Below are 14,827 nucleotides of genomic sequence, written 5' to 3' on the forward strand. Positions count from 1 at the left end.
AAAGTACTAAGCAAAAACAATGTACATGGACTATTTACAGCCTAATGGAGTATTGCAGTATGAACTAGTGACACTTTGTTCTTAAAGCAATAGAATTCAACTCTGGCTGACTTATAAAAAGTAAAATTATTTTAAGCTTCACTAAAGATTGCAGATGTGCAGGGGCAGTGGGTTATTTAATATGGCTCTTCTATCCAAAGTCTCTGTAATTCCTACCAAACAATCTTTTCCTGCATGTTTTTCAGTATCTTACCTCTAGGTGTGGCAAGAAACTGACAGAATACACTTGAGTAGCTGTTGATTGGATTCACTGTGATAGCCATCATGCTGGGTGTGAACGGAGTCTTCCAAAAAACAAGAGGACAGATTTTATTACCAGTAGGAGTAAAGTGCATCTTCTGGATCTTGAGAGCCCTGGGAGGTGAGCTTCATGGATACAGAACACAGCTGTGGCATCAGAAGAGTTACAGATGCGCAGCAGCAGCACCAAGAGCCAGAGTATGAGAACAGAGTAGCGACTCTCCAGTCCACAGAGCAAGCATAAGTGAGTAAGTACTCTTAGGCAGGAGGCTGGTATCTGGAGGTGTATGTCTCTGGACACTTAATTGAGGGACCTGGGTTTGCCGCCCCATGGAGTTGGAGCTGAGTGACTTCTGGTTGAGATTACTAGAGTGAGGTGCCATTAGGCACTTCAGGGAGCTGAGTTCACTCACAGAGCTGGAGCTGGGGGGCCTTTGCATAGAGGCTCACAATGGAGTGACATGCTCTTAGGGACTGTATCATTTTTGGTGTCCCCAAGTCAGTTTAGAATAATAGAAACCCTATGTAAAACAAAGCACACTAGTGCCCAGTCCTGCTCTATTCCCACAAATGTTCTCCAATTTGATTCCATTGTTACAGTCATTGTGTCAATCCAGCTCATTCAGTTTCTTCCTCTTTTTCACTGCCCCTCCACTTTACTGAGCATGATATTCTTCTCCAGAGTCCAGTCTCTCCTGATAACATGCCCAATATACTGAGACCATATCTCACCATCCTTCCTTCTAAGGTACGTCTGGTTGTACTTCTTTCAGGACAGAAATGTTTGGCAGTCCACAATATCTTCAGTATTTTTCACCAGTCCTACAAATCAAATTTATATTCTTCTTCTGTCTTCATTATTCCATGAAAAAGCTTCACAAATATATGAAGAAATTAAAAATATCTTGAACTGGGTCTGGCAGGCATACTTTAGTCCTCAAGTAGCATCCTTGCTTTTCAACACTTTAAACAGGTCTTGTGCAGAAAATTTACCCAATACAATACATACTTTGATTCCTTGTTTGCTGCTTCCATGATCATTGATCATTGATTGAAGCAAGATAAAGTCCTTGACAATGTCTATATTTTCTCTGTTTATCATGATGTTATCTATTGGTCCAGTTGTAGGATTTTTGTTTTCCATATATTGAGTTGTAATCCATCTTGAAATCAGCAAGTGCTTCCAGGGCTCCTCATTTTCAGTAAGCAAAGTTTTGTTACCTGCACATTGAAGATTAAAAAGCCTTCCTCTAATCGTGATGCTGCATTCTTTGTCATGTAATAGAGCTTCTCTGAACAATTGCTCAGCATATAGATGGAATAAGCATGAGGAGAGGATACAACTCTGACGCACACCTTTCTTATTTTAAACCATGATTTCTTTCCTTATCTTTGCAACTATCTCTCCATCCAGGCACATGTTCCATGTGAGCACAGTCAGGTCTTCTGGAATTCTTGCTCTTCTCAAGGCTCTTCATAGGTTGTTATGGTACACACAGACAAATGTCTTGCATAGCCAATAGAACACATGTAAACATTTTTCAGGTATGCTCTGCTTTCAGCCAATATCCATCTGGTATCAGAAATGATAGGGATTTTTTAGAAATCCTGAAAGAACTTTGAAATATTTTCTGACTGAACAAGTACATTATGAGAATTTCTCATCAGCATTGTAACTTGTTAACTTTCATAGAAAAACCTAAATTCTTGAGCAATTGTCTGTGAGTCCTGCGGGTCACTAAATTTAATTGTAACACAAAGAAGACAACATTGATAGTCTTGTATGAGATGGAACACAAGCAGTACATTTTAGAAGAGGTCCATCTCGTAGAACGGAGGAAAGTAATAATTCCAACTAGTAGGTTAAGATCCTTCACTCACTCTGATGAGTCACCACTGTCAACAGATGCTCTTACTCTTGGTAAATGGATTAAAAGAATGATTTCCTGTCTTTCCAATGATGTTGCTCAATCAAAATCGGTAGCACTGGCAGGAGAGGGGATTTAGATAAGTCGAGATTACATGTCAATATCCTGTCTGCAAAAAACAACAACGTAATTGAGAGGTTCTCTCAGATTCCACTTTCAAGGGCAACATACAGTTTTCCCAAAGCTTTAAGAAGATGAAACTCCCTGCAATGAATCATAATATTTTCCCACATAACTATACTTTTAAACATTAGTCAAGTGTACAATTTAATCATTATTCCATTAACTCAATTAATATTTATTGGACATTTACTACATGATAAGAATTCAGTTTAGAGCTGAGAATTCACAGAGGAACATGAGTCATAGACTTTCTGATAAATATTTTATTCTAATGAAGATGATCAAAACACAACTAAATAAATACATAAACATCATTAAAATTTGAATAAATAAGAGAAAATATGTAAATAGAAAATAAAATTATTGGAATTTCCAATTTCTTCATTTTTGGCATTCATGGTTGGCTAGTGCATAAACTTGAATAATATTAACATCAATTGATTTTATTTGTAGGCATATGGATTAACTTTTCCCTGAGCACATTACACTTAAAGATAGGTTTTGAATTTCTATTTTTTAAGTTGAATTCAGCTCCATTCTTCAATTTCTCATTCCCAGAATATAACCCCAAGATTCAACTTTATCATACCCTAATCTACCCATGTATTCTTGTCTCCTACTACTCCATTCACAACTATTTCATTCCCACACACTGGCTTCCTTGCCATTGCATATGGACACTTCAGACCCTCATACTTATTCTACACTCATTTCTTTTTTATTTTAAATCATTTTATTGGGGGCTCATACAATTCCCATCACAATCCATACATACATCCATTGTGTCAAGCACATATGTACATTTTTTTCCATCATCATTCTCAAAACACATGCCTTCCACCTGAGCCCTTAATATCGGCTGCTCATTTTCCCCTCCCCTCCCCACTCCCCCTCCCTCATGAACCCCCCATAATTCACAAATTATTATTATTTTGTCATAAGTTACACTGTCCGACATCTCCCCCTGCCCTCTTCTCTGCTGTCCATCCCCCAGGGAGGAGACTATATGTAGATTCTTGTAGTCAGTTCCCCCTTTCTACCCCACATTCTCTCCACCCTCCAGGCATCGCCACTCTCACCACTGGTCCTGAAGGAGTCATCTGTTCTGGATTCCCTGTGTTTCCAGTTGCTATCTGTACCAATATACATCCTCTGGTCTTGCCAGATTTGTAAGGCAGAACTGGGATCCTGATAGTGGGGGCGGGAGGAGGGAGCACTTAAGAACTAGAGGAAAGTTATATGTTTCATCGTTGCTACCCTGCACCCTCACTGGCTCATCTCCTCCCCACAACCCTTAAGTAAGGTGGTGTCCAGTTGCCTACTGATGGGCTTTGAGTCTCCACTCTGCACTCACCCACATTTACAATGATATGATTTTTTGTTCTTTTATGCTTTATACCTGATCCCTTCGACAGCTGGTGGTCACACAGGCTGGTGTGCTTCTTCCATGTGGGCTTTGTTGCTTCTGAGTTTACACTCATTTCTATCCTTACATATTACGTATCTTTAGGATAGCCTCATGAATTGTTTCTGTGTGTGTCACTATAAAACGCCATCATGATTAAATCTTTCCATTCTAATAGTTTGAAATCTGAGAACAAGAAATTCTGACAAACATTATCTTTTCTACTCTGTGTCTTAGCTTCAGAATTTTTCAGATAAGAAAATATTAAATATTTGTTAGTCCATGCTATTTTGTGGTGTATTTTCAAAATATATTTTATATACTATGAGCAAATATTTTGTCTGTGTTGGTAATTATCACTTTCTAACAAGAAAATATCAGAATAAAAGATATAATTTGAATCTTTAAAGATAGATGGTTGGCCCAAACAATTTTGAAATTGAATCCCAATAAGCTGGAAAATTAAACCCACAGAGTTCATTTTGACTCATAACGGTCTTATAGGAGGTTCCTGATACTGCAGATCTCTACAAGAGCAGACGGCCTCACTTTCCTTCCTCATGGCAATTGGTGTGTTTTGAACTGCAAGTCTTAAACCATAGCACCACATCGTCTGCCTTAGAATTCCAATACATTTCTGAGAGTTGTTATAGAAGACCAGTTATTGAGCTGAGGAATAGTCTATGAAGCACTATGTGTTTAATATCAATGGTATATGTTTGTTATTTTAATAGTAAACAATAAACAACTAGTCATTAATACTGATGTAGTAGCAATGATAGCTTTTTGGATTTGAATTTAGAAAGTATTTTTTAATGCTGTAAATTTGTTAAGAATTACCTAAATTAAAATTATAATTGAAAATCATCTACCCATTATTTTCTTGTTATTTAAAGTTTAAAATTAGTGCAGAAATGCAATTCTTCCCATTACAATATCTATGTATAGGATATCTATGTATAGATAGCTCTCTCTATTTATATATGAAGCATATTTGACCTGAAACTCTATTTTAGGTTTCTAGGCTACATTTTTCTTTTAATTTAATAATAATACACTAGTCATTCTTTATGTATGCGGTAGGATTATTGTAATATTAATTACGCATCTATCTTAATCTGAATGTGTTGGGTAGTATATATATACATGTTTGAAGGTAGCACATTCAGTATTTGTAAATAATAAAAACCATGTATGTTTAGAAATATTTATTACTTTACAATTTTATAGATTAGTGATCAAATTAATATGGAAAGCTAAAAGAACAGCACAATATATAATTATAATCTTGGTAAAGAAATTCTCTTCTTTGCAGCAAATCACAATAGTGTGCTATATATAGAAATGGAATCAGCCATTGTTTTCAAGCCTGCTAAATAAAACTGAACTCTTGGAATGGCATGCCACTTGACCTTCCGAGGTTTCACCAGCAGGATTTAACTTTGCAAAAGGAACAAACTTCCAAGTGCCTCTAGTTGATGTGACAGATTCTGCCACTAGTTCACACAATGTTCATAAGGCACAAATCCCTTTCTTCAGAACGCAAGAGAGAATTATTTTCCCAAGGAGGACACAAACTGAAAAATGACCTGAAAAACTTTCACTCCTTGTCAAAATTCGTGCTCGCTGCTGGATCCCTGAAACCAACTGCAGTGATCAAACATTCAAGAATCCCACACTTTGAGATCGAAATTCTTGATGCTCAAACAAGGAAGCAAGTGTGTATTGTGGATAAGGTGAGTTTTCTTTCTTTCTTTCTTTGAGAAACTTGTTTCATCTGCCCAAAAGATCATTGAGTGAAGGCTGACAAGAATGTGTCAAAAAGGATTTGTTCTTTTGCCCAGACTTTATAAAACAAAGTAAATTTACTTTATATATTGTTTCAAACAATATGCACTGCATCTTAGAATCCTAATGTTGGAGGTAGCTAGTTTTTAGATTTTTGCTTTCTGGCTAATGTAAGTCATTTTTTGGAGGTAAAATGTTTGAATTGGCTTAATTACTGAAAAGAGACAAACTCTTCTTTTATGAAAAGTTTATTTGTTTGATAACCACAAAGTGAAAATTTCTAAATAACCATGCCTTGCATAACATATGATTCATTTTTTTTTCATATTTACGGATGTTTCATTAAGCAAGAAGAAATATAATTTTCTTAGGTTTAAAAGTAAACACAAACAATTTCAGTATACCTTACGTTTGAAATGATCCAAGTCATTTAATTTATTAAGAGAAGGGTATTTTTAATAAAATAATATCTTCATTCATTTTGATTTATAGGAACTTTAAAAATATCTTTGTTTGAAAACAGAGAATTCTATTATTTATCCTTATAACCTTACTTTAGCTGTTTCCAAATAATAAGTAAAGAACAATTGCATATTGCTTTACAAGAAGAATGTACAAGGTTTTCTATATTTAGTTATTGAAATGATATGATCAGCTTATGCTATAATTTATATGATGATGCTATAATATTGTGAGTGATAATAGTTTTTGTTCATTAATAAAAAATAAATATTTATAATATTTCTAAATGTACACAGGTTATAAATGTCATAGGTTAGATTTGAAACCATTTCTACATAACTCAAAATTTGATACGTTTCTGTAATAGTACTGGGGTCATATGTGATTGATAAATATGCATTCATATTGATAATGACTGCTAAGTTAGTCCATAACCAAAGTAACCCAAAAGGTCTAGAGAAAGACCCCATAAAATTTCTAGGACAGTTGTCTTTCAGAAAGAAATTGCCAAGCCTTAAGTCCAGTGTGTTTCTGAGAGGGTTTGCACTGTGAACTTTTAGGTTAGTTGTACGGAACTTAACCATCTGTACTACCTGGAGATCTTAATAAGTACTACAAAATGTCATTTTAACTTTTGATTTCATGTGCTGTATAATGTTCTTATTTGATTTTATTATCTTTATAAAGTGTTTTGATTTCTTTTATAATACATCTTTCAGGAATAAGTCAAATAAAAAGAATATCACCATCCAGAAGTTGATATTTAATTATTAAATAAAACTTTACAAGAAGAATGAAACCAAACTGAGGAAACATGGTTATGAATGGAATGGGAATTACATGGTCAAAAATTACCTAAGACCAAAATTCTGAAACAAAGTTTAGTTTTTAGGCATTCAAACGCATGTGACTAGTTTGAAAAAAACTTGCTTCCACTAATGATATAAAAAATGAAAGGATTTCTAATTATTGCCTTTATACATTAAAATATATAGTCACCAATGTCTTATTTGAAACTAAAATGTGGTATTTTTCAATTATAGATATGATTTAAATGGGAAATATTAAGCATCAAAAAGCTAGTAAATTTGAGACATAAAGACATTAGCTAAGGAATCTCACACCTGAGCTATTCAAGTCTGGGTATTTGTATATCTAGTGGCAAACTCCAAAAGAAACTCAGCAAGCCAAATAACAATTCAAGTTGGACTCTTCTCTACTCTTTACTGCACAGTTAAAGCTAGACAATGTGCTACTTACACTCACATCTTTGACTTCTGAGAGCTGTGTTTATTTTATCTTGCTTATGTTTTCTAATTTGATTAATTATTTTTTGTAATGATGGCAAGCCATATAAGAGTAAAACAAACCTATATTTATCTCTATGCTTTTGCTTCATCATTTTTAACAGACTGTAAATATAGGAGAGGTTGATGTAGTTGTTCAATATACTATTTTTTCATACAATAATGAACAATTACATCATAAGCTCATATTAAGTGACTTTCTTTGGCATTGTCTCTATCCAGTATACAAAATGAGCATTATTTATGTCACCGTCTTTCAGTAAACATTATTTTATGCAGTAAGTAGTAAAAATTTAAAATTTGTACTTTTGAAGTATGCAATAATGGATTTGAATCCTGTTATGTCATTCATCAAAAACTCAAACGCACTGCCATCCATTCCATGCTGACTCAGAGTGACCCTGGGGACAGGGTAGAAATGGCCCTGTGAGTTTCTGAGACTGTAACTCATGACGGAATTAGAAAGCACGGTTGTTCCCCCTCTCAGCAGCTGGTGGTTTTGAACTGCTGACCTTTCAGTTATCAGACCCACGCAGAACCACTGGATCATAAGAGCTTCCAGAAAACCTCATAAGCTGAGATAAATCACAGCATAGTTGAAACAGATGATCTTTATTAAGAATTTTGGCTAATAAGGTTGCCCTTTAAGTTGACCGCACAGAGCAAGAATAATATATGTATTCACTTAGTATTATGACTTGAAGATAATAGGAATACATTTAAAATAATAGTTTTTTGTTGATTTAAATTTAATCATTTGGAGAAATTCAAATAAAAATACAAGGTAAGTTAAGTGATGAGTCTTATACCCCTAGAACACAATTTAAATTCAACTTCATATTTTGTTATCCATTTGCCTGCTCCTTTCACTGACTGGCATAGTGAGTTACATGCAGGGCTAGGAACAGCAAGGTGGGTCATTGGCAACCACCAGGCCCCAATTGGAGACAGGCGGAGCTTTCTACTGAGTGAAGAGTTATAGTCTTGGACACCCACAGGGGCGGTTCTCCCCTCCCTAGATGGTCGCTAAGACTCAGGATTGACTCAGTGGCCGTGCTTTTCATTCGTTTTTTTTCAGTGATTAGGTAATATATAATGTTTTCAAATATTATTAAGGGGTTCTGTGAATTTTATTTATAAATTTTGAACCAAAGCAGATAATCCATTTGACATCTATATATTGTAACACAATCTTTAAAGTGGACAACATATACATTCAACTAGTCATAAAGTAAAAGTATTGATTGAAATATTTGGGTTACTTGTATGCACGAAGTTCACTCATTCTCAAACAAACTAACACAACATCTTGTCTTGCCTCCGCTGTCATCTTCTGCTTTTGACCATCTGTTTTTGTTTACTCTCCTGACATGTTCCTGTTTTCTCTCTCTTTGGTCTCACCTAAATCCACTTCATTCCCCTGTTTTCCTGAACTATTTCTTAGAGTCTGAACATGTCAAGGTTACCTGGAGTGCTGTAATAAATAGCTTATAACCAAAGGTTTTCCTTCTTAAGCATTGTCTTAATATATATCAACAATGTTAATTGTGTTAATCACATCTTCTTTAAAATATTTTTGAAATATGGGTTCCAAGATAATACTAAATTATTTGTTGTTATGTTCCAAATCTTTCTTCTTCTTCCTCTTCACTGATTTGTTATCGCATGCTACTGGATGTGGTATGGGGTAAGGTTAACTTGGTATTAGAAACTTTCCAATATAGCAATTTGCCTCATTGAGTCCCTGATTTTCAAGTAACACATGTCTTTTGGAGATGGATGGCTGCAGGCTCTTATTGTTAAATTAAAGAGCAAATCCTTCTATTTATATATCTGTATATTTCCTAGGCACCTAACTCTATGTGTAATGAAAGTGGAAAACTTTGTCTTCCTCCAGAAACTTGTCACTCCCACAGAGATCTCCCAGTCAATAAATGACAGTTACACTCTCAGCTTAAGCAAAGCCTCTGGAGATATTATGACTCCTCCCTTAATCTCATGCTCCACATACCAACCATTGTGTGGGTGTGCCTTCAAAACACAAGTATGTTCAGACTGACACACCTTCACCACCAACTTTCAGAGAACTTCTAAAGCTTTCATCTGTTTTTGTACTTAGTTTGCTCAATATAATTTCTATATGGAAGCCAGGACTACCATGCCAAATTATGTCTGATAATATCATTAGCAATTAACAATTCATGTTTTCTTCATGGCTACTTTATTTGATTCTTTTTTTATCTGGATACTTTTTCTACCTATTTAAAAATCTCAAAGCTGGCCAAAATTATCTATACTCCTAATAATTTATTTCTCTAATAAAATGTATTGTTATCTAATTTTGTAACTATATATTCCTGTTTTTATTTCATCCTTTGATATGTTTCAGGAATATCTCAATTTCATGAAAGCACGAACTTTTGTTTTAAGCATTGTTAAGACACATTGTGACTTAGAACAGTGTGAGGCAGATGTGCACATCCTCACAGTATTGAATCAGTATTTGTTTACATAATGGATGGTAGTCCAGCGTTATATGGATTTGATCTAACATTCATATTTAGCAGTAATTGCGTTTACGTAGAGGAGCATGATTTTGTAAAAACATATGATTTTTGTCTAAATCTGTTTTGGAATCAATATGATCATGCGTATAGAAAAATCATTTCCTCAGGTCATTTCCTCATCTTATTTCCTCAGGTCATTTCACCAAGTGTTTGCTCTACCCCTCCTCCCCCAAAGACATACAAATCAAGCTTTGTAATAATATATAATTAACAAATAAATAATCATGTTCTACATATAAAAGATGACATATTTCTTATGCAGGATATTGCATATGAAGGTATTTTGTATTAAAATGCAGTTTATATCCAAATTGTTGAAGTATTTTACTCTTCAGATGGCTACTTTGCACTGTGACAAAGTTATAAGCATAAGAATAAACTGCTGTTAATTTTAAAGAAATGCTTTGAACATGAATTTATTTTAGTTAAATAATTTCATACCAAATCTTGAATGATAAAATAGAAGGTGATAAAGATTGTTAACAACAGTTTGTAAAATGCCATTATTTTTATGGAGACATCAAAGGATTCAAAATATTGTAGAAAAATAGATTGTAGAAATGTAACAATGAATTATTTCTAGTTGCTGGCAAGCCTCACCTCTCTTCTATTTTGTAAAGTGTCAGAAGCTTATCTATTGAGAGCTCAGTGATTCAAGAGCAGGGACTGAACTCAAACGGTCATGATATTATTTCATTCCGCTTTCTTCTTTTTAAAGAAATTGAGTTCAGAAGCTTTCTTCTTCCCCTTTCTTAATAGTTTCTTTATGGTTTTAATTACGAGAGCTTGTATAAGGAATCACTTGTGCCAATAAAGCAAAGCTCTCCATAATTATCTCGTCTTTCCAATAAAATAATATTAATTTTCAGTAGAAAATAGAATTAAAGAACATTAAGGGTGTAAGCAAATCCACAGTACAGATCACACTGTGGGTAGCGTGGGTGGTGATTTTGCGACCTTGTTGGTTCTAACATAGCCACTTTTGATGCATGACATTAGGCAGTCACTTAGCATATCCTGGCCTCAATTCTTCATCTGTAAAATGGAACGACATCTAATTAAAGTAGCAGAATGATGGTTTTTAATATAGTTTGAATATAGTAGTAAGGCTTTTTTCATTTTTCCCTCTTTTTTTAAAAACAAATCTTTATCTAATCCTCTGCCAATTCTCTCATCCTGAGCAGCCCTCTTGGTCCTACTTTTTATCAGACCTGTTGGGTGACAAAATTGAAAGCTCAGGGGATTAGGTAGGTCAGAATGTTAATATAAATGTGACACTTTTCCTGTGTTTTAGCAAGACATCTCAAAAGCAGGAATGGAGTGAATTCCAGGAACTTCAAGTAAGAAGAGCTCTGCGCTGGACAAACACATGTAAGACGGCTGTTGAAAGCAGCAGAGACACCAGTGTCCCCTCAAACAGAGCAGAGGGGCTGTGCTCCTGAGACCACGAGCCTGTGTGGACCATGAGACCATGAGACTGCATCTAAGTTTCTGGCAGAGGCCGAGGGACCAGAGGCTCAGAGGTTGAGCTCCAGGGAGAGATGTAGCTAGTCACTGCATCCTTTGTGTTTGCTGATGCTGATTTACGGAGATCAGTTAGATCCCCTTAGGAGTCCCATATGCTCGAGTTTTGTCTGTGAGTTTGGTGAGGTCATGGCAGCAGATTATTGGATTCAGCAGCAAAAGGAGAGTGTTATGGGAGCAATCGCTGGTGTCTGAAGAAAGGACAGAAAGATTGAAAGTGGACATCTGCCTACTTCTCCCTTGTGGAAATTGCCCTTGGCCTATTAGATGGAGTCTCATTTTCCTTTGCGTAGCCGAGGAGGTTAGATATGACCCTTTTCACCTTCCTGCTATATGCTACTAATCGAACGTGTTTTATGGCATGAAATTAGCACGTGTGATTTAAAAATTCTTTTGTTCAGTTTAATTTTATGTTAGGGCTGTCTGGCTTTCTATTTGGATATATATTTCAGAATAGAGGAGTTTATTCAAATAAATTATTTCTCCCTTTAAATTGAGGTAAAGTTGTTTCTGTTTGATTGTTTTCTATTTCTTTTTTTAATATGTGGAGGATGATCTAAGGAATCCTGGTGGCATATTGGGATACTTTGGGCAGTAACTGAAATGTCAGCAGGTCAAACGCACTAGTTGCTATTTGGGAGGGCTATCTATTTCTGTAAAATAAATGTCTTGGGAATCCAAAGGAGAAGTTCTACATCTGTCCTCTATGTCTTTCATTAACATTTTTTTTTCTTTCTTTTTTTTTTCTCTTCATTTCATTTATTTATTTATTTATTTAATCAATTTATTGGGGCTCATACAATTCGTCACAATACATAGATCAATTGTGTAAAGCACATCTATACATTTGTTGCCCTCATCATTCCCAAAATTTTCTTGCCTCTTGGGTTCCCGGAATCCGCTCATTTTCCTTTTTTTTTTAAATTTCCCCCCCCTCCCCTTCCCTTTCCCCCATGCACCCTTAATAATTTATAAATTATTATTGTATCTTATATTACACTGTCCGGCGCCTCCCTTCACCCACCCCGCTGCTGCCCGTCCCCCAGAGAGGAGGCCATATGCGGCTCCCTGTGATCCATTCCCCCTTACTACCTCCCCTTTCCCTCCTGATATCGCCCCCTTCACCCCCGGTCCTGAGAGTTTCTTCCATCCTACATTCCCTGCGCTTCCAATTCCCCTCTGTACCGCTGTGCATCATCTGGTCTAACCTTTAAACACCAAAGGCAGGGAGAAAAGTCATATCCTTGTCAATGAGGGTGGTGCGCAATGGAGACCCAATGTCCATCTCCAGACAACTGGACATACCTTGCAGAGGGGTAGTGGGGAGATGAGTCACTTAGGGTACAGTATAGCAACAATGAAGCTCACAATCTTCCTCTAGTTCTTAAACGCTTCCTCCCCCCAACTACCAGGACCCCAGTTTCGCCTTGCAGACCTGGTTAGACCAGATGATGCATTAACATTTTTTATTAAGATGAATTTAACTTAAATTTTGATTATTTTGATTTGTAATAAATTGAAGCAATTTCCATTACCACAGCCAGAAAATGTGCATACTGTAGTGGTTATTTGTTTTATTATATTATAGTAAAAATTTAAAAAAACCCATTCTTATATAATAAATTTCTAGTCTTGGAATACTTTAAAAAGAAATTAAATATCATTTTTTTCATCTTTTCCAGATTACCTCATTGAAATTTTACTTTTCACTACTATGGCAATCGTCTTTAAAATTTTTGGCTCACTTTGTTCCATGGTCTTAGTATGTACTACATCACATTGTGATCTAAAAAATAATTATTGTTCTATTTAGTGGTTCTTTGTGATCAAATTTCATTAAGGACAACTCTCTTTCTTAAATCTATTCATCCTAAAATTAGTATTCAATTTATGAGCAGTGACTTGAGACATTGATAAGAAAATATTTCAGCACTTCATACATCTCTAAAGCCTTTGGAGAGAGAGATCTCAAGGGACAGATGCACAAGTGGAAACATATTTATAGCGCATTATGATTTTAAATGTTCTCACATCTCTTGTTTCTGGGCACAGATGTGTTCCCCCAGCTCTTAAGCGCTATATTGTTAGAGACTTAGAAGTCATAACATATTTGTTACTGTAACTAAAGCAGCTAAGCTTTGTATAATACACTATTTTGGAAATGTAATTTTAGATACATATGTATTTATATTGAATTTTCCTTTTCCTACGAAATGTATGATATGTAGATAGTTACATGATACAAACTCAAATCTATGGAAGGCAAGAGTACTTTAAAATAATATTACCATGAAAATACTTTCTATGGACTATTATCAATGAGCTGCAAAAACAGTTTGCAAACTTAGGCCGTTCTTTTCATCCCTTCTTTCTTTTATTACTTCTTCATAATTCACGGAGCATCTTTCAGGTAATGGTTGCTGAAACAAACTCTGGGAATACCAATCTCAAAACAAAATATAACTAAACACATTTTAATATGTGCCATGTAGGTATTCAGGGTATTGGACAGAATAACGCATGCCTATTCAGTTCATTCTGATTCAGAATGGCCCCATAGCACAAAGCAGAACTGCTCCTTTTGAGGCTGCAAATGTTTATAGAAGCAAACTGCCTCTCTTTCTACGGGAATGTGAAGCACAGTGACATGTACATAGTGCAACTCAAGGCAATATGGTGAGGCTATAATGGAGATGTGAACAATGTGCTAACTGAGCCCATATGGCAAAATTATTTTTCTATTAAAAATATTGAGAACTGCTTAGTAACTTCTAATTCAGAAAAATCCCATAATACTGAAGGGTCATCATGGAGATGATTTTAAGTGTCTCTTGAAATAGGAAATTATCTTCCCTAAATATCTTATATTTCCAATCTGCTGTGCTTTAACTGAACACAAATGGCAATGAAATTACCTTTGGAGCATCTAGGGTTTAAAGAGGAAGACAAATATGAATTCCCCGAGCACTTAAGAGTTTCAAATGTGAATACCTTTCAGGATTCACACAAATACTATATTTTGTCAGTGGATTTTTAACTGCGCAGTCATTAATTAAGCTATAATCCCTGTTGACAAACAGAGATTCATGGGAGGCACCTGAACACAGTAGACTGACACCACTTCAGCATTATCAAGTCACACTCACTGGTTTCTTATCAGAGTCGGTTCCCTTAAAGACACATTTATTTTTAAATTGCTAGTGTAGCTGGATAACAAACCCTACTTGAAAACTGATCTACTTAAGTAAACAATGCTTCACTATTGCCTATTTGTAAACTCATCATTTCAACATTAGTTTGAGAAAGGAGTAAATTAATCCATTATTTTGGCTTTCAAAATTTATATTTAATTTTTCTCAATATGTACTTTTAGTTTTTACAAAGTTAAAAGCAATAATAATTATAACTATACTACAATATGCA

At 35.2% G+C, this 14,827-nt stretch overlaps 1 protein-coding gene across 1 annotated transcript in view; it reads left to right on the forward strand.

Moving 5' to 3' along the window:
• The first annotated feature begins 5,194 nt into the window (after window positions 1-5,194).
• The window catches only part of TECRL (trans-2,3-enoyl-CoA reductase like), a 132,876-nt gene continuing 123,243 nt past the window's right edge, over window positions 5,195-14,827 (forward strand). The window contains exons 1-2 of the mRNA XM_045284066.1: window positions 5,195-5,492; window positions 11,179-11,316. Coding sequence (XP_045140001.1) covers window positions 5,265-5,492; window positions 11,179-11,316 — 366 coding nt within the window. The 5' untranslated portion in view covers window positions 5,195-5,264. The remainder of the gene's footprint in view (window positions 5,493-11,178; window positions 11,317-14,827) is intronic.

The sequence above is a fragment of the Echinops telfairi genome, unplaced genomic scaffold (genome assembly GCF_000313985.2).
Source record: "Echinops telfairi isolate 266 unplaced genomic scaffold, ASM31398v2 ScPeMD7_7468;HRSCAF=8506_0, whole genome shotgun sequence".
Lineage (NCBI taxonomy): Eukaryota > Metazoa > Chordata > Mammalia > Afrosoricida > Tenrecidae > Echinops > Echinops telfairi.